Source organism: Oryzias latipes, chromosome 15 (assembly GCF_053564925.1).
Source record: "Oryzias latipes strain Hd-rR chromosome 15, Olatipes_Hd-rR_3.1".
Taxonomy (NCBI): Eukaryota; Metazoa; Chordata; class Actinopteri; order Beloniformes; family Adrianichthyidae; genus Oryzias; species Oryzias latipes.
Window position 1 is genome coordinate 29,712,030 of NC_136251.1, and position 19,288 is coordinate 29,731,317.

Genomic DNA, 19,288 nt, shown 5'->3' on the forward strand with positions numbered 1-19,288 from the left:
TATTTTTCAAAGTAAAATGAAATTTGTTCAGTAATGAAATGTAACAGCCATTAAATAAAATAATCAAATAACGTTTTAAATTAATAATATATTAAATCTTTCTTTGGCAAAATTCATTTCCATATTTTGAAGTAACGTCATTCAACCCGGATGTGACGTAAACAAACTTCCTTGGCAACGCATATGTGGACCTGGAAGTGTTCCTGCGCCGTTTAGCTTGCTAGGTTAAAACAGCACAGAGCACTAAAAGTGTGCGGCAATAAAGTTTATTTTTAGTCAAAATATATACATTTGGAAGCAGTTTGGCCGTATAAGTCAAATGTAATTTAATTAAATGTTTATCAGGCACTTTGGTTGCTGACAGGTCGAACGGGAGAACTGTAAGTTAAGAGAATCTTGTCGTTGAGTTAGCATCTTTTCGCTAATAACAGGCTAACGTAAACACGACCACTTTAACTTGGGGGGTACAAACGAAAAGTTATTAGTTTGTTGTTTATTTGATATTCCGAAAGACACGTAACATAAAACTTGCCAATTTAATAGCATAAACTTAAAATTAGCCGCAAATATTTCGTCACGAGCAGAACTAATATTCAAAGTTACACAGCTATGTCAATTATCCTAATAACTAAGAAGTTTTGTAGAGCTGCGGCTCTGTGTAAATCTCTAAACGTAGCTCAAAAGTTAAGAGAGTTTATTTCCTTCATTCCAATATGGCTCCCTTGGAATATTTTATATTATAAAAACGCCTGGTAATTGTACAAATCTATGGTGCCACATTTGTTAGAAAAATGTGCATTTGTGTTATGAGCAATAAGTTAGAAATTCTGCTCTGAATTCTTATATTGCTATTGCCATTTAAAAGGAAAATAAATAGTCTTTCCTTTCTACACAGGAAAATAATCTACCAAAGACAATATCGGAAAAAAGTAATTGCATTTTTAAAAAATCATTATTGAAAATAATAAATGATTCAAACATGATTAGGTTTTTAATTTTTTAATTATTTTTTTTATTAGAATTGAGCAATCTGGTCTGCAAAAATTTCTAATCGTTCATCAAAGTTTTTTGTTTTTTTGTTCCCATCACAGGTGACATCGGTATTTCTACTGTTCTTTTTTGCTGCTGTCTGGCAGGCAGTGGTTGGCTGGTCAAGGGATGCAGGGGCTATGGAGAGTGTGATGAATTGTGCTGACGAGCAGCAACCCTCCTCCATGGCCAACCTATGGTCCAATAAACAGGAATCAAGCAGGACCCAAAAGGCAAAAGGTGGATTTGTTTTGGTCCATGCAGGTAGGGTCATAAACCAACATTTTTGCCTGCATCTATTTTTAAAGAAGCACACCATAATAGTCGGAGGTTTCTATTGTCGTACTGTACATTTGATAGAATGCCAGATGTTTTTAGTTAGTGACAGATCTGGAATGTAAGTGGGCCCCTTGAGCTCTGGATCCGTAAGATCAGAGTCACACGGTTGGTTCACCTTAAAAATATTAAATTTTCTTAAAGAAATAAGATTTTTTTCCACCCCAAAATAGATATCAACATGTTCAAAAGAATTTAAATATTCTTCATTCACAGTGGGTTTTTAAAAAAAAGAATAAAGCTTTTGGTAAATAGTCAAATTACTTCCTCAGGGAATTATAGATGTTTGATTTTGATCAGTTGGCGACGCACATGTGGTGCTCTACAGCTGGAAAGGGGAAAACATGTCTTCACTTCTGACCTTATTTCTCATCAGATTTCATTGTGGGACCCGAAAACAAACCAGTTAGCTGTAAAAAAAAAAAAAAAAAAAAAAAAAAAGTGCAAATATGCAATGACTGTTGAAAAAATAGAACTGCTTTAGTTGGAAAAAATGGGATTTACTTTTTGAAATTTGTTTTGATTTCCCCTAGCTTTTGTCAAAAATAAAAGGACGTTTAAATGTAATTACTGTTACTTATCTGAAGTTAATGTCATATAAGTTTAAAGCTGCATTTGCACCAGTTTTCTGACTGTTACTTGTGACAATGCCACCTGGATGAATGAGAACCTTCACTGACATTTGAAATAAATCTGTTTGAAAATTCCTGCATCTGACTAGGAAAATAAAATCTTGTTAATGCTTTTCTGTATATTTGTTCTTTTATCTTTTATCCCATTTGAATTAGGATTAAAGCTTTGAGCAAAACGTTTTTCATGTACTTTCAGGAGCAGGATATCACTCTGAATCTAAGGCAAAGGAGTACAAGCATGTCTGCAAAAAAGCCTGCCAGAGGGTGAGTTTACTTTGTCAGCTCTTAGCAAGAAAAACACAATGAGTGTCTGCATAAAAGCAACACAACTTTCAGTTTATTAGTGTTAATGTTTTCTTTTTCTTTTCTTTCTTTAAAAAAAAAAAACTTTCAGTTTTCTTCAGTCAAATCCATCCTTTCTTTTAAAGGACATTTCAGCCAAAAGACAGCAGTCCTGTACAGATACACAGGTTTTCTCTTTCTTGTACTGCTGTACATTTGGGGGGGGGGTATTTCTTTCTCTTTTTGTGTGAATAAACATAGTTTTCTTTCATTTTTAGACCAGCATAGCTTTGTATGTTCGTTTTATGTTACACAGAAGGCAAAACATCATGTCTCGATTAAAACTAAACTGGTTTGATTAAATTAAATTACATTTTAAGAATTTTGTTCAAAAGAATGTTTTCTAGGGAACTCTAAAAAATATATTTAGAATTTTTTGAGTTTTAGGATTATATTATAGATTAGAAACAGAAGGAAGAGCTGTTGAGACTGACATTCTTATGTGTTTGTTTTGTTTTAGCATGTGACTTCAGTAAAGAGTGTCTTTTTATTTTTGCAGTTTTGTCATGAGGTGAATGACTTGTGAACTTGTCCTTGTTGTGACGTGTCTATCAGGCTGTGGATCAACTCAAAGCCGGGGCGCTGGCCGTGGAAGCGGTGGCTGCTGCGCTGGTTGAGCTGGAGGTTAGTCTCTGAATCATGCCAACATTCTTTATATGAACTCTTCTAACACAGAAATAAGAGGCTGACTAGACTGGACGGGGTTTTTATAACTTCTGGTATCCATTTATCCATCATCTATCTCACTTCACTTTCTAAAAATAACAAATGAGACAGCGAGTTTTCACATATTGATGAAGGGTTAAGTAACAGAATTCCTAGGTATTTTCTTCCACACTGTGGCATTGATATTTTTAGGTGTGGATGAGTCAGGGAACGCCTCGTCCCTCTGAACCGCAGGCTTGTAGGCAGACAGCAGAGAAGCTTCTAAATTCCAATCACAATGGGAGAGGATTTTGGTCAGAAAAACAGCCGTTTTGTTACAAATGACCAGTTTTTTAACCTTTTAAATGAAATAATTTCAGCCTAAAAGCTGCAACCTTCACTGAAAAAGCATGAACAGTGTTTTGAACGTAGCAGGTTTTCAATAAATAATGTCCTACCTCTTCTCAGGACTCCCCTTTTACAAACGCCGGCATGGGCTCCAACCTGAATTTGTCAGGGGAGATTGAATGTGATGCAAGCATCATGGATGGAAAGTCTCTTCATTTTGGTGCAGTGGGGGCCATCAGTGGTGAGTTAGTACACTGTTGTACGATCCTGCAAGAGCTTTTGTTTAACTTTTACTGTACAGCTTTTGTATTGTTTACGACAAAACGGAGACCTTATACTTGGATTTTTACTACTTTATGTACGTCTTGAAGAAGTACAAGCATCGCTCCTGGAGTTTTTATTTCCTTCTAGGTATTAAAAATCCTGTTTCAGTGGCAAACCGTCTGCTGAAGGAAGGACAGAAAGGGAAGCTGTCAGCTGGGAGAATACCACCTTGGTGAGTTTCTCATTTTATAACCATTCTTGCAGGTTTTACTAGAAAATCTCCACATATTTCTCTTTTCTTTATTTAGTTTTCTAGTCGGTCGAGGAGCCCACGATTGGGCAGTGTGTCATGGAATCCCATCATGCCCTTCAGAGAAAATGGCCACAAGTAAGTGTTAGTACAGCAACTAACAGCGCCGAGGCTTATTTAAACAAAAAAAAAAATATTTTCTTTGCCGTTAAATCAACAATTATTGCCGTAAAATTAAAGTATTAGACACATTGCGGTACATTTAATGGGGGACATTTTTTAAAAATCCTATAGAAAAAGCTGGAAACCGTGTTTTTGTTACTCAGAGTTCAGTTTATCTGCATACAAGAGGAACAAGCGAAAGATGGAGCTGGCAGAGAGAATGGACACAGGACATAGTCAGACAAAGAAAAGACGACAATCAAATGAAAATGTGAGTTTCCATAAAACCCTTTAATCTTGTTGTCAACATTGAGTCTCATATCCAAGAAAGATCTGTCAGCAGTTCCCAGGAAGCATTGAAGGATTTCTCGGGTTGTTGTAGAATTCCTTTGACTTTAGAAGCTGAATTCATTCAAGCGAAGACTCATTTTTGCTGTAAACCCTCTGAAATTGATTCAACAAAACAGACAAAAAAACAACAAACAGAAAAAAATAGATAAATAACAGACAAATTGATGAAAAATGAAATTCAACAACCAAAGCACAGATAAATTACAGACCAAAAATGGACAATAACAACCAAGAACACACAAAAAACAGACACAAATAGACAAATAACATTAGATTTTTTAAATTTAAGGCTCAAAGTATTGATTGATTGATTTGGTTTATTTTAAGCAATTCTTGCAATATAACCAAGAGAAGAGACAATAAAAAACACAGTTATGTATTCTAAGATGTGTATATATATATATATATATATATATATATATATATATATATACATAAATATTCATAAATATGACTGGAAAATAAGAGAAAGTGTTGCTATCTTATTGCTTCACCTAATTTAGACGTATTTACATGTACAGTTTAGCATACAGACATAAAACATTGATTCTGTGACACAATGATTGTCAAACAGTATAGTGTGATTCATTCTTAGTAGCTGATACAACTGGAATTTTGTTGACAATTGTCACGTTTACTTCCCCCCCAGTCCTTTCCCTATGGACTTTTAAAGGTCTTTTTACAAATCTCATCCAACACAAACTGCAGTTAAAGAAATGCAGATGTGATTTAACATCACTTTGAACAATCAACGGCACAAAAAACAGAGTAACACCTCTACACTGAAGTCAGTGTTTTTAGACAAAGATCACATGTATACTTCAAAAGTGTTTGTCTTTTAATTGTAGTTCTCGTTTTGTCTTCTCCATAAATATGCTCTTGCTGCTGCTGCGATGCAGGGAAACGGCTCAGGGTGTCTGGACACAGTCGGGGCTGTGGTGGTGGACCTGGAGGGAAACGTTGCTGCAGCCGTGTCCAGCGGAGGCCTCGCCATGAAACATCCAGGCAGGATTGGACAGGTCGTGGGCCGCTTTTCCCTCATTTTTTTTTTTTTTTTTTTTTTTTTTTTTTTTTTTTTTTATCATTATTTCCCTCATATTTTTTCCCTCATTTTTTTTCCTGCTATAGCAGCCCTGCATAAGTCTGTAAATGAAAACCCTATTTAGAGGTCTCTGTTTCCATGGGTTTGAAAGACTCTTAGACCTTGTAGGGGTAAAATAATTCTTCACTGCATATAGTCACATGTTTAGAGCTTTTTATATTATTTACAAATTATTTGATTAAAAATTGAGGGGGGCATAAATTCACACATATGATAGTCTGCCTTAAAACACAGATCGTCCTCCACTGACACCTTTCACTTGTATTATTTCACAGAGCACGTATTCAAATATGAGATGCCTTCTGTTCATGTTAAAACATGGATGTTTTTCCTTAGGCTGCTCATTACGGATGTGGCTGCTGGGCTGAAAATGCCCGAAACATCGACTCTTACTCCACAGCAGTGAGTACCTCAGGTACGCCTGCACCGTCTCCAAAGCACCACCGCCACACTCTTCACGCTGTTGTTTTGCCTTTTGTGTTTGGCGATAACACAAATCTGACTCACTGAGCGGGGCTAAAAAACTTTCCGTTGACCTCCAACCGTCCCGCTGAGTGAGTCTCATCAGTCATTTCCTCCGACGATTGAGTCATCGTACTCCACTCTTTGGTTAAATAGCTGCCTGCCAGGTGCATGGCGAGCTCTGTGGAGCTGCTGTGATGTTTGACGTGACCCACCTGTTGTAGATATAATAGGAGAATCCGCTACAGAGATAGAAATTGTGTACATTTATCTCATTTTTTTTTTTCTGGAATGAATGTTGTGTATTCGTCTGTGTTACTTTAGATTAAAATCATCTTTTGATCCATTTTCAGTGCGTTTCCAGTGGTCAGTGCTCCGGATTCACAACAATTTGATTAAACGATAAGCCGGATTTTCTTTCATTTATCTCTTCACGGTTACAGATTTTGATGTGTATTTTACTCTGGCTTCACTACAATGTTGCTAAAAAGATCCCATCATCCCGACCACATAGAGCTGGTCTCAATTCAGGACTCCAATCCTGAAAAAGGAACAGCAGAAAGGCACGAGCGTGTTCATTTTATGACCACATAGCTGCCAATAAACGATTACTGACCTGGGTTTTTGAATATTTGGGCTGACAGGAATCCATCTTTGTGAATGCACGCACTCTTATTTACATGTTTCTCAGAAATAAAATGTGTTCCTCAGTTAAAAGCAGCTCTGATCTTCCTCGCTGCGGCTGTGAGCGCCTTTTTTCTTTCATTTTAATGCAGTTTGTACAACTCTGAGGATAAACTGATCTAAAGCAATCGCTGAGGCGTTTTAGGGCAGTTAAACAACAACACCAACATACCAACACTATTGTTTTACATGGACTGCTCATGGCATTAATTTACATGGCCTCTGGAAACAAAAACCATCTGCCCCCGACGGCCTGATGTTCAGCTCTCTGGCACTTTTTGAAGCAACTCAAAAGGACAAAAGGGTTTTCAATGAGGCCAAAATGACCAGAAAATGCTCTTCACAGCTCACCTGATTTATCTTGTATTAGTTTAATTCAGCTTGCGCGCCGGTTAATAATGGTCTGCTATTCAGCTGCTATCTCAGATGGTCTGTGCACGGCTGCTCCGCATGTATTTTTCATCTCACTCTGTCCTATATTGTGGCTTTATGCTTTGATGTTGCCAACAAAAAGCCAGCCGTATGGGTCCGCAAAGCATTATGTGTGTTCCAGGCACAACACCTGTTTTTAATATCCTAACATGAAAGGCGTTTCCATCAAACGAAACAGAAAAACAATCATCCTCATCCACAGAAGAGGTATGATCCTCGTCCTCCTCACTGACCTTTTCATTTTGTAACGTGTACGTTCTTCTGCATCATCTGAAAGTTTGTTTGCAGTTTTTTATTGAGAGGCGTTTGCTGGAGCTCCCGCAAAAACAAGGCTTTATGGTAAACAGTGAAAAACGCACAGGGCACGGCCAATTTCTCATCTGCTTTCCAAACAATTCGAAATTGCTGCGAGCGTTTTTGTCTGCACGGTTACCGATCTGCATTGGGTTCTGTTGTGGTTACCTGGAGTTTATAGGGCCCTCATTTGTGTTTACAGAAACAATAATTCCTCTGTCTTTATGGGTTTTCACAAGCGCTCTTCCAGATGAAGTCGTGCTTTTTACTTCAGGAATTCTTCATTTTTCACTCATTGGGTAGCAAAATATGCATTTAAGTGCGGATTTTAACATGTTTTTTCCTTTCAGAAACAACAAAGACATGTTTTTATTCTCTTGAAAATCAAAATAAAACAATCAAACCAAATTCATTTGATAGTATTTTATTCAGAATTTAGTCGTTTGTCTTTATAAAAAGGATTTTCTTTCCACTCTTTGCACAGGGAACTTTCAGTTTACGTAAAGAAGGTAAAATAAATAGATGTTAACAACAAAAAAACCCCACTATAACTTTAAGCCTCACAGCAGTGTGTATGTGTGTGTGATTTGTGTGTGACCTGCCAGGATGTGGAGAGCATCTGATTCGCACCATGCTGGCTCGGGAATGCTCCGCTGCTATGCAGTCTGAAGATGCCCACCAAGCGCTGCTGGAGGCTATGCAAAACAAGTTCATCAGTGAGTCATTCACACACTCAACCCCGCATTCTTCTGGCTCCCTCGAGTACGTGTTTGTGTGAAGGGAGAAACTCTGAGAAATTGCACCAGCAGATGTTTAAAATTTAGGATGAGTAAACAAGACGAAACTGGAAAATAATAGAAACGACAGCTTTTGATTTGCAGCCCTTTTGTGTTTAAAGAAGACTTTAAACATGCTCCTCACATCATAGCTGACACTCACAGAGTTTGGGAAGACCTTTGGTTTGTTAGATGTTTTTTTATTTTTTTTATTTGGAGATGCAGCTTTGCTAAATTCTCAGAAGTGGTCAGTTTTAAGAAGTGTTTTTGTTTGTGAGTGACCGTCGAATGTGGAAAAGTGTGGTTTGTTCTGGACCTTAGAGCTCTGTCCCAGCTCACTGTAATGAGTTAAAACTGAAGATGAGCTCAAAGAAGTCACTTTTAAGACCCACTTTTGTTGTTTTTAACGTGTTCTTGTGGACTTTTTCTGATGATGGAGGACATATATAAAGAAAATTAAGCTTAAAATTTGAAATTCTGAGTGTTTATTCAAACCGCTGTGAATCAGGAGCAGAAGAAGAAATGCCTGTGGAAAAAGATCCTATTTGTGAAGTTGAAAATGTGATTGAGCTCCCTGCTCTGCTCCATTCTGATGCATCCACTTTGCAGGCAAATAGATCCATGAACGTCTTTGTTTCCCTCATCTGTCCTGGTATCTGGATCTAAATTGTACGTCTGGATAGAGTCAATATTGCTCGACATTTTACGTTGCACCGGTCCCACCCACAACTCGCAGTGGAATTTCTAATAACACAGATTTATTTTTAATTGTGGCTAAAATGGCATAATTTTAATCAAAGGATCGCTGGAAACGCTTTGAAAATGGATCAGAAAATACAGATTTAACAAACCATCATCAATCCATCTCTAGCAGGACCTAAATGGAATCTTTAGAGGCCTATTTTGTCGCTATTTAGACATTTAAAGTTCTGTATTGACTCCCTAAATTAGAATAAACGGTTCTTCAAATTTATCTTGACAGGAAGAATGTTGAATTTTGAAACTTGCATCAACTTGAAGTATAAAATATATTTTGTTAAACTACCTTGCCAGGAAAAAAAAATGTAAATACGTTTTGGAGAAGTTGCATTTTCTTGTGTTTGTCCTTGCTTTTGCAGTTTTGAACATTTTTCTGAAATAACCACATTGTGTGAATCGTGATAGAAACAACATTTCGTTATTTATGGCCATGAGTTGAGTCTTAACTGCTTTGGTTTGTTTTTAGAGCCTGCCTTTGTGGTGTTTAGTTCTCTTCCTTATGTGTCCAGGCTCACCCTTTCTGGCCAGTGAAGATCGCGTTCTGGGTGGAGTTATTGTCCTGAGATGCTGCACATGTGTGGAAGCTCAGTCATCTCAAAACATTCAGGGTAAATTAGGTGAGTTATTATAACTTTTAATGTTAATGTTGTTAAATGTGTAGACCAGAAAAACCCCATAATGCATTAAAACAGTGCTTCTCAATTATTTTTTGCCAGGCCCCCCCTAGGAAAAGAAAATGTTTCGCGCCCCCCCCCGACCCCCCCCCCCCCCCATAACCCCCCCCACACACACACACACACACACACAGACACACTCGCGCGGTGACAATACATCAGGTCAGTATCTATAAAATTTGTATACCTAAAATTGTATCTTTTAACACTAACAAAAGAAAAAAGCAAAATAAATCCACTTTCAACAAATATTAACTTTATTTAGCCACAGAAACCCTGTTCTAGTCTAAAACAAAAAAGAAGCTGAAAGTACCTGAAATAAAAAAAATCTGTCATTCCTTATTTAAACTAGAAACATTTTGACCAACTGAACCATTTGATGCTGAAAAAAATAATTCAATCAATAAATAATATTAAATCTAAATTGATCTGAAACATTAACACAGCAGCACCAATATATTTAACGTTTTTAGTCTGAAGAAATAGGTAAAAACGTGCTGATTTTTTTTTTCTAAATGACGGATTGTTTATTTCTGATCTCATAAAAGTGCAGCTGTTTTCCTGCATTACCTGCTGTCTTTATGTCTGTCTGACACTAACTAAACCACAGGCAGACAAAGAAAACATGGATGGAAAATATAGACACGTCATCAAAATGTCTACAATAGTTCATAAAGAATGACATTGTTAGCATGAGCTTAGGAATCTAAGGGCAGCGGTGATCTTGGGCAACAGGCAGCGGTAGCAGTGGTCCGCGTGCCCCGATTCCCCTGGCAGACAGGGCCCACACCACCCCTCCCCTTTCGTTCTCACTCGCGCAGCCGCGGACAGACAGAACAGACAATAGGAACCGAATAGTGGACCAGATTATTTTCCAAGCACTGAGCCGCTGTCACCGCTGCCCCCACGTTAAATTTGCGCACCGGACAAACCTGTGCCTAAAACCGCCACCACCGCGCGCCCCCCCTGGCATCGCTTCGTGCCCCCCCCTGGGGGCGCGCCCCACTATTTGAGAAGCACTGCATTAAAATGAAAAACACCTTGGCTGCGTTCACACCGCAGGCTGAAACGACCCAATTCTGATTTTCTTGCCCCTAAGCGGCCTGTATCTGATCTTTTCATGACAGTCTGAACGAAACAGATCTGATCTTTTCAAATGCATCCCAAGCCACTTGGGTATGTGGTCCTGAATCCGATACGTATCCGATCTTTTGAAATGCGACCTCCTTCTGAACGGCCAGGCCACATGAATCTGACCCGTAGGTCATCGATACACTACAAACGTCATAATTCTCCGTTGAAGTAGGCGGAAACGAGAACATAAACATCAACCGTGGCGGAGGATGCTGCTGAGACCAGTCAGTGGAAGGGAAGCGAGGTCACTGATTTGATTAATATTTGGGGTGACTGCTCTATTCAGGCCAAACTCCATGGCTCTTATCGCAACCGGGCGGTTTTTGACAACATTTCCAGTGAAATGGCTGAGTGTGATGTTGAACCTTCCCCGTGATGACTTTTTTTCCCCTTTCCGACCGTGGTCAGAAAGCGCAGGGGGCCGAAGGTGGATCCTCCTTCGGGGTTCACTGCCTGGAGGACCCTCAGATTCTCCAGAGCGGGTTAATAAAGAGTCAATAGCATTTATTCTGGGGGAAACCTTTTTTTATTATGGTTCTCCTTCCTCCGTAACACACAACATGAATGCGCCCCCCAATGCCCCTGTCACTGCCCCTCAGAGAGGAGAGAGCGCGTGCAGCGCAGTAGTGTGCTGCATGGCTCTCTCATCTCTCTTACACACACATGCACGCGTGGCCCCAGCACACACACATCCCCATTCCTCAACAGTGGGTCCAGACGATCCTGGCTCCAATGGCTTCTTAAAATGAGAAGATTGTAATTGTGCTGGCTCCTTCGTGAAAATAAATGTAATGATGCAAAAAGAGCTCGGCTGTTGACAACACTGTTGTTGACATCCATTGCTAACGTTAGCTACTTCGACGAGTGACGTCGTTCACCGCTGAGTACTCTTCTGCGCATGCAGGTCACTTCTGGGTCATTTCACGTTCACACAGGAGATCACAAAAGTTCGCATTTAATTGGAAATGTGAACGGCCTTGCAAAAAATCGGATTTTTCAAAAAATCGGAATTGAGCATTAACCCCTGCAGTGTGAACGTAGCCTTACATCGTGACAAGTTAGTAACTATTATATGTGTATTTACTGGAATATTTCTGAAGTTCCACTTGCCTACCTTCTACTCTAGGTAAGAATAGTTTATTTCAGGGGTGGGCAATTCCAGGCCTCGAGGGCCGGTGTGTCTGCATGATTTCCAGATAATCTTGCCCTACTCATGGCTGATTACCTGGTTCAGGTGTGTCCAGCCAATTAGAACATGCCAGAGCAGGGTATGCTGGAAAACATGCAGGAATGCGGCCCTCAGTGCCCACCTCTGGTTTATTTCAATGTTCAGGTCCAGACTGTCACAAGAACAGGCAGACGGCTGGATCCAAATGCAGCAGGTTTATGAGCTCAGCTAAAAGTCTACAAAGCTAAATCAAGTTCAGGCAGGCAGGGGTCAGGAGATCGTGAGAGGAGAGACAGGGTGGTCAAAGTCCAGCTAGAGTGAGACACAGGGTCAGGAGACAGAAGATCATGTCCAAATACAACGCCCGGTAAGGAAGGCAGAGCGGCACAAACAATATTTGGCCCTGAGCTTCACTCAGTGCAGTGCTTAAGTATGCTGTGGTTGATTGAATGACTTCTGACACCGATGATGTATAACCGAACACTGTTTCATGTTTCACAGTGGAGTTCTTGTGGAGCCACACCACAGAGAGCATGTGTGTCGGTTACATGTCTGTGCAAGACAGCAAAGCAAAGGTAAGACCCCCCGCCATCACAAATGACCATTGACAGTATGTACAGTACAGACCAAAAGTTTGGACACACCTTCTCATTCAAATGAATGGGAAGGTGTGTCCAAACTTTTGGTGCCTGAAGTGCCTGCTGGCTCCAAAAAGCCAAAATCCCATAGACTTCTATAGAGAAATAAACAGCTGTCACTCATTCATTCCATTGGTCAGAATTAGCGGTGTGCGTTGGTAAGAGTCTGTCGATACGATACGTATCCCGATTCGTGAAATGAAACGTATCGTGGAATTGTACCGGAACAAATTTTCGTTTCTTTTTTTCAAGTTTATGACTTAGAAGAAAACTCTACCTGAATATCAATATGCCTTTCATTGTAATAAAATGGTAACATTATTTTATTTAATGATCATGGTAATGGTAAGCACTGCTACTATATTTTATAAACAAGTTGCTTTTACCAAAGCAAATTCATTTTATTTTGGTAACTTAAAACATATTTCTTCTTAAAGGGAACAGTCAACATTGTCTGATTTTTACAAAAGATATTCATCAGTATAAGAAAAAGAAAATAGAATGAATGTGTCTTAACCAATAATGTTCTAAATGTATGATTGAGGAAATAAAGTTCTGTTTAGTTTCAACATTGATTAATGTAGCTTCTCCCGTACTTTTAAACGGTTCAGGAGTCTGAACGGTGCTTCAAAAATAAAGGGGAAAAAACACCAATTCTTTCTAGAAACAGTAACGTGATGATGATGAGGCAGCATGACGCATGAATGTGGCTAAGATGCTTTATTTACATGACAGTCAACTCTGCAGCTGCAGCTCCGTTTTCTCTAAAGACGGATTTCACCGCTCATCGCCTTTTTTCAGAGCGTTGGACACATCTCTCTGGTCCATCAGGTCGCTTAACCAAACTTCTCTTTATGGGAGGTTCTGCAGGACTTTGGCCCGCTTTGCTGACAGCATTTTGGCTGATGCTCCGTGCATTAGCCGCTGCGCAGCTGCAGTGCTTCACTCGTTCTTATCTGAGCCGCTACAAAGCACAGCAATCTGGTTTTTATATGATACTGGCAGCAACACGGCACAGAGTTTGGGTTCGGTACCATCCCAAGTAAAAACTAAGTAGAACAAGCTGCTTCTCGCTGAGATCTTGTTGTTGTTTTGTGCGTGTAGAGCTGCTCAAAGAGGCACAGTAGGCGATGCTGCCAACTAGTGGTTGGAGGTTGAAGTGGAAAACAATAGCCAGACACTAAAGGACCCTCATAAACAATTAAATAAATATCAACATGACACCATTTTAAATGGATACAAATATCATCAAATGAAATATTGCGATATATCGCGGAATCGATTTTTCTTTACACCCTTTAGTCAGAATGAAGATTCTTGCTCTGATACTTTTTTGACAAGTTCTTGATAATACTTAAGTTGTAAATTGACCAATCAGATGACTCAGTAATAGTAGGTTGAACCTGCTGCCCCCCCCCGTCACCAACTTTGACATTTGATCGACAGATTTTTGTGTATCGCGCTTTCGAGTGGTAGAGGTGTGGCCTTTTAACAAGCTCACTCCTGCTTGGCCAGACTTGTTGCCATAGATGTACTGTAAAACACCCTTTGTGGCACATTAAGAGCCGTCGAGGAACATCATCTGTTTGCAGTGATCTCTCAGCCATTGGGGGAGGGTGTCCACGTCCCCCTGAGAGCCTTTCGGTGTAATTGGAGAGGGCAGTCAGGACCACAGCTGCCCCACCAAGGCTTACTCGCCTACATCGGTGTCATTGACTAGTTTTGGGGCTTGAGGTGCGAAGCTCTGATGTGCTTCTGCACGTGACCATCTGTGCCACAGACAAGTCGGCTCTTCTGATCGTCATAGCTGCAGTCTGGGTGCCAAACCAGGTTTGTTTGACTCCAGCTGTGCTACAACTGGTCTCTGATCATCACGTTCCAGCGTAAATCCATTAAGGGGAAGTCATGGTTCACACACTCTGGCCTTTTGAACTTATTCTGACTGGAGAGATAGTGTTCTGGCTGCGTCTCCTTTGCTGTGGAGACCCATAACGTGACCCGTCACGGTCCTTAGCCTTGATAATGAACCTGTGAGAAGGTTTGTTGAAAGCAAAAAAAACAAAAAACAAGAGATATCATAGATATTTAATTTTTCTGAGTCACAACATTTGCCATCCTTCTGCAACAATCAATTTAATTCTAAAAAGTCTTCCTAAAAAGAAGGGTTGAGTTTTCCTGAATAGTTTATCTTTGCTGAGAATATTAGCCCAAAGTCATCTTCAGTCCCAGCTGCTATTAATCAAACATTCCTCCCATTCTTGTTAGCTGGCTGTTTCTTTGCAGCCGGAGTTCATCGTCCACTGCCTCTCTGTGATAAGAACATGAAAGCCCTGATACACAGTAGCTGGGGTGTTTAGGACAGAGGTCAGAGTGGATCGACCCTGCATCAGAGTGCGTTCTGTCTTTTAGTTATTGGAGTTTTTATCTGAATTGTCCGGACCCATCAGTACCGTTCAACCGCCACACTCAGGTCAGATTTTCTAGTTGTTTTTATTAATTTTTTTTTTTTTTTAAAGAAAACCGCGGGAAAATCCAGCTCATCGTCACAAAGCTCCGTGCGTCTTCTACTCTATAAACTTAATGTGTGGATTTACAAACTGACAAATACATTCATGTCCCAAGTATTTTGTTTTTCTTTTAAAGAGAAAAAAGACATAATGTGTTTTTGTTTTTACTCTGTGACTCTGCCATGAGGCTGTCATGCAGAAGTTTGGTCACTGAGCAACATGCTTCAAACGCTTTAGGCCTGTAGTTTTGTTTAACGTACGTAAATGTGTTTTTACACACTTTTCTAGATTTTTTTAAGCATAAATGTTCAGTTAAAAGACATCTCACTTATTCCTCACTCCAAAAAAATCAAAATAAATTCACAGCATATATTTAGCGTGGAAAGGAATTTGTTTTCCCCCTGACACATATAAAGATCAAAAGGAAAACACTTAGCATGTCACCAAAAGCTAACTATGACCCAGCTAAGCAACAATTTCAACAAGGCCTTTCCTAACCTCATCCTCAGAAGATGAAGGGGAAAGATGAACGTGGAGACGGAGCGCTCCCTGAGAGTATTGCCATATGTGCCTCATCCTGTCCGGCTCTTGTCCCATTACGGTGACAGTTGCTCTGGGCGATAGTCTGAGCCTAAACAAAGACGGATCAGTCTGCCGCTGCATCTGGAAGGGAGACGTCCGGCCAATCAATGGCCTGCCTCACGAGTGGGTGCCGTCTGTCTCCATGATGGAGTCTGAGAAACCTTGTGTGGGGAGGGAAAGGAGAATGGCAGCTATTAACAGAACAGGGCAAGTCAAGCCACCTTTGATCCCCCGGTGGAAGCATCTCTCCCATCACCACAGCTGTGTTTGCCGTCTTCCTATTGTCCTCCAGCAGTTTGCTTGGCTCCTGTTTTCTACAAATGCTGACACAGCACTTTGTTCACTTGAAAGTTGTTGTTTTTATGAAGAGCTGTGTTAGTTTCAGCTGTAATGTTAGGTGGGAGACCCCTTCCTGTGAGGCGTTCACACATTCTCACCAGACAAAGTGTTGCTGCTCAGCAGATCTTTTTTCTGCTGTATTCTTGCTTCACAGGCACACGGTTCCCCCTCTGGCATTTTCCTGCCCCCTTTTAATGGTCACTTTTTAGTTTGTCCTCTAAAAAAAAAACAAGTTTCTTCATGTACCTTCAGTTATTCCATAGATATTTGAGATTTATCATAAATTACAACAATTTAATGGAGAAAATATTGTGCTTATTAGCAGATATTTGAAACAAAGTGAATAGTTTCATTAGTTTTTTGTGCACAATAGATACGTATTGATTTTAATTAGTATTTGATGTCTCCTACACATATATGTTTGAAGAAAAGTACTACTTAGAAGAGTAGTTATCAATCTAGGAAAATGCTGGAAGCCAAATCTTCACCACCAAAACTCACAACATTGGAGAAAAAACAAAAACAAAGAAAGAAGTTAAACTGTATATCTTCCAATAGTGGCCGGTCTCCAATAAAAGCCGGGCATATCGGGTTTTTGTTACTTTAGACCCGGTCTCTAATAGTGGCTGGGCTCCTTTAAAGCCCCCACCAAAGACGGAAAGGTGTGCGTGTCTCCAGGAAAATGATTGGCATGAAAGCTAAGAGGATTTTTGATAGAAATTGACACTTTAAAAGAAAAAGAAACTTCACAGCCAACGTCCTCATCATTTCAGTGAATCCTGAAATATTCATCTGGTGGTGTTGTCTGCATTTCTTTTTTCCTGCCATCACCACGCCAGTCTCCAATAGATGCGGCGCCAGCTGCCAAATTTTTAGAATACGTAAGCGCCGGGGCTGCTATTGGAAGATATATTTTCACACATGACCACACTCATAGAGCACTTAGCCAACTTATTTTTGAATAACATGGTTGGAGTTACATCTGATCACATCGGGCAAAAAAATGAGAGAAAACTCTGGTGATTAATTGGTCTAAATGTTCATTTGGACGATAAAATCCTTCCTCGTGTTACACAAAAATGGTCTAAATCAGGGGTCTGCGACCTGAGGCTGTGGAGCCACATGCGGCTCTTTCATGCCTACATTGTGGCTCTTTGACTTTGGAGAAAATGCTAACGATTTGAATAAATAATGCGCTTTTAGTTAGGGGTAATTTGTTTTAGTTAATATTTTGAACATGTTAAATAAAAGAGCACTTTTACATTCTGAACAGCTCTTTTAGGTTGGAGACAGACACTTATTCTCACCTCCTTTGAAGACCTTTTTCTTTTCACCGTGTGCGTCTTTTTCACGTCGTGCGTCTTCATGTGTTTCCTGCAGACGCACATATCCAGGTTACCATCTGGGACGGTTCCTGGACAGTCTCTGGCCATCGAGGGAGGGGTGTGTCGGCTGATGGGTGTGACGGAGTGAATCTCAGCCTCTTCATCTCCTTTTCTTCTGGGCTTCCTTAAAACTGCTGCACAGAACCAACATGCACTCCCCCTCTCCTGCATCATTGCAACTCCAGATGTGTTGAGGTGTTTCAACAGCTGGTGAGGAGGTAGCGAGGACTGCTGCCTTCTGTTCTAGTGCACTTAACGGACTTCCCCTTTGCTCCCCTTTGCCTCCAGCTTCTATGCCAGTTTTTGCCCTTCCAGTGTCACCTGGATGATACTTGATACCCCATTGCCTTGATGCACCTTTTTCAGCTAAATGGCTTTTTTTGGTTTGTTTCATTTATATATACACATATATATATATATCATTGTATATATATATATATATATATATATATATATATATATATATATATATATATATATATATATATATATATATATATATGTATAAAAGCTATGATTTAGGACAACAGGGTGGAAAATGATTTATGTGTTTAAGCACAGACTTCTTGAAAACATTAAAATGCTGGACCTAAGCTTCAGTTTGTTCAAAAAGATTTAAGTCTGCACTTTGTGGAATGCCTGCTAGTGCAATGAAACATTTTTATTTTTAAGGCTATACCAGTGATGATAAATCAACGTCTTTGTATATAAATTAATCCTCCAGCACCTTGCAAAGTTTCACTATACCTTTTCTTCTCCTGCTAAGGATTTCCATTGGTTAAGAAGGAAGCTGTGCTATGAAATGCACACAAATGAACAGATAATATCATTTTATAATTTTTTATTGTTTTAAACCTTACAAAAGCATAAGCTATAGTAGAAAGAAGCAGCTAAAAGCCTGTGTTTGCAGACACAGAACTGAACACCACTGCCGTGGTGTTCAGTTCTGTGTCTGCTGGGATAATCCATTCAGTTCATTAGGTTTTTTCTTTTTGCTAGTATGTTTTCGTTTTACAGTTTGTCATGGTTTATTTCAAATGTCCAACCAAAATAAAGTCCTATAAGCTATAAGAATCATGTGGACCCCCCTTCCCCCCCAGCAGTGCCAAGCACCAAAATAAAATCTGATGCTTTGAATTCTTTGTCTTTTTTTTCCAATATGAGATGTATTTTTGCAGCAAGTACTTAAAAAGAATCCCTTAGTGAATTTTCCTATTCTTTTCTGTATTTATTTCTCACTGAATTGAAAAAAAAAATGATGTTCCGTGAATCGTAAAGTCACAAACAGCAGGAAGAAGGTTTCACTTCTATAATGGCTTTTATTTTGCTTTTATTGTTTTGTGTTTTTATTTGATCTGTAATTGTTCATAATTGTTATAAATGGAAAATTATTTTTTTTTCTTACACGTAACTTCTAACATAGAGGACGTTGTGGATCATATTTGTCATATTTTAAACTCTATGATAGTTCTACCAAAAATCCTATCTTTTTTTTTTTCTTTTTTCAAAAATTATTAATGGTTTATTTAACAGGACAAAAAACTGTGGCTGGATGGCTGGTTAAGTGCAGGCCTTGCACATGGCAAATCCGGGTTCGATTCCCAGGTGGTGCGATCAGCTTCATCCACTGCCTGCCTATGTGCTCCATGTGCCGGTCCCCAAGCCGGTCATGTCAGGAAGGGCAACGCTCATGAAAATCTCTGCCAAACCCCCCTGTGGTGGCTGATGGGATATGCCAAAAGGTGAACACACTTATTTCACTAAATAGCATCTCTTCAAATGTACCACAGTCAGCCTCAATGCTATTTATCATCTGTTGTTGCTAAACAGATGGAAAATTAGTCTTCCTAAAAACAAAATGAAGTTAACAACAAAAATCCAAAGGGAACAGAAATGAGAATTAAAACTATATATAATATATCATATGGTTGTGTATTTTTCCCTCTCACGTGACTCAACACGCATCTCCATGCATGGTCCACGAATCAGTCCA

General features: G+C 39.5%; 1 protein-coding gene across 10 annotated transcripts; it reads left to right on the top strand.

The window, feature by feature from the left end:
• The first annotated feature begins 146 nt into the window (after positions 1 to 146).
• On the top strand, positions 147 to 18,432 carry tasp1 (taspase, threonine aspartase, 1). Of its 10 annotated transcripts, none has more exons than XR_013647682.1 (15): positions 147 to 380; positions 1,092 to 1,293; positions 2,194 to 2,261; positions 2,895 to 2,963; positions 3,453 to 3,573; positions 3,744 to 3,828; positions 3,905 to 3,984; positions 4,173 to 4,279; positions 5,259 to 5,378; positions 5,798 to 5,876; positions 7,939 to 8,049; positions 9,378 to 9,485; positions 12,010 to 12,211; positions 12,346 to 12,419; positions 17,291 to 18,432. XR_013647682.1 is itself a non-coding variant. In XM_023963407.2 (15 exons), the coding sequence occupies exons 3-15, from the start codon at positions 1,170 to 1,172 to the stop codon at positions 17,381 to 17,383; spliced, it is 1,239 nt and encodes a 412-aa protein (XP_023819175.1). In that variant the 5' UTR covers positions 182 to 380; positions 896 to 929; positions 1,092 to 1,169; the 3' UTR covers positions 17,384 to 18,432. The 10 variants fall into 10 exon arrangements, 7 of the variants coding, with proteins under 7 accessions (XP_023819174.1, XP_023819177.1, XP_078787554.1 ...); XR_013647683.1 differs by having other exon boundaries at positions 9,378 to 9,476; positions 17,291 to 17,357; XM_023963407.2 differs by lacking the exon at positions 12,010 to 12,211 and adding an exon at positions 896 to 929 and having other exon boundaries at positions 182 to 380.
• Positions 18,433 to 19,288: the final 856 nt, after the last annotated feature.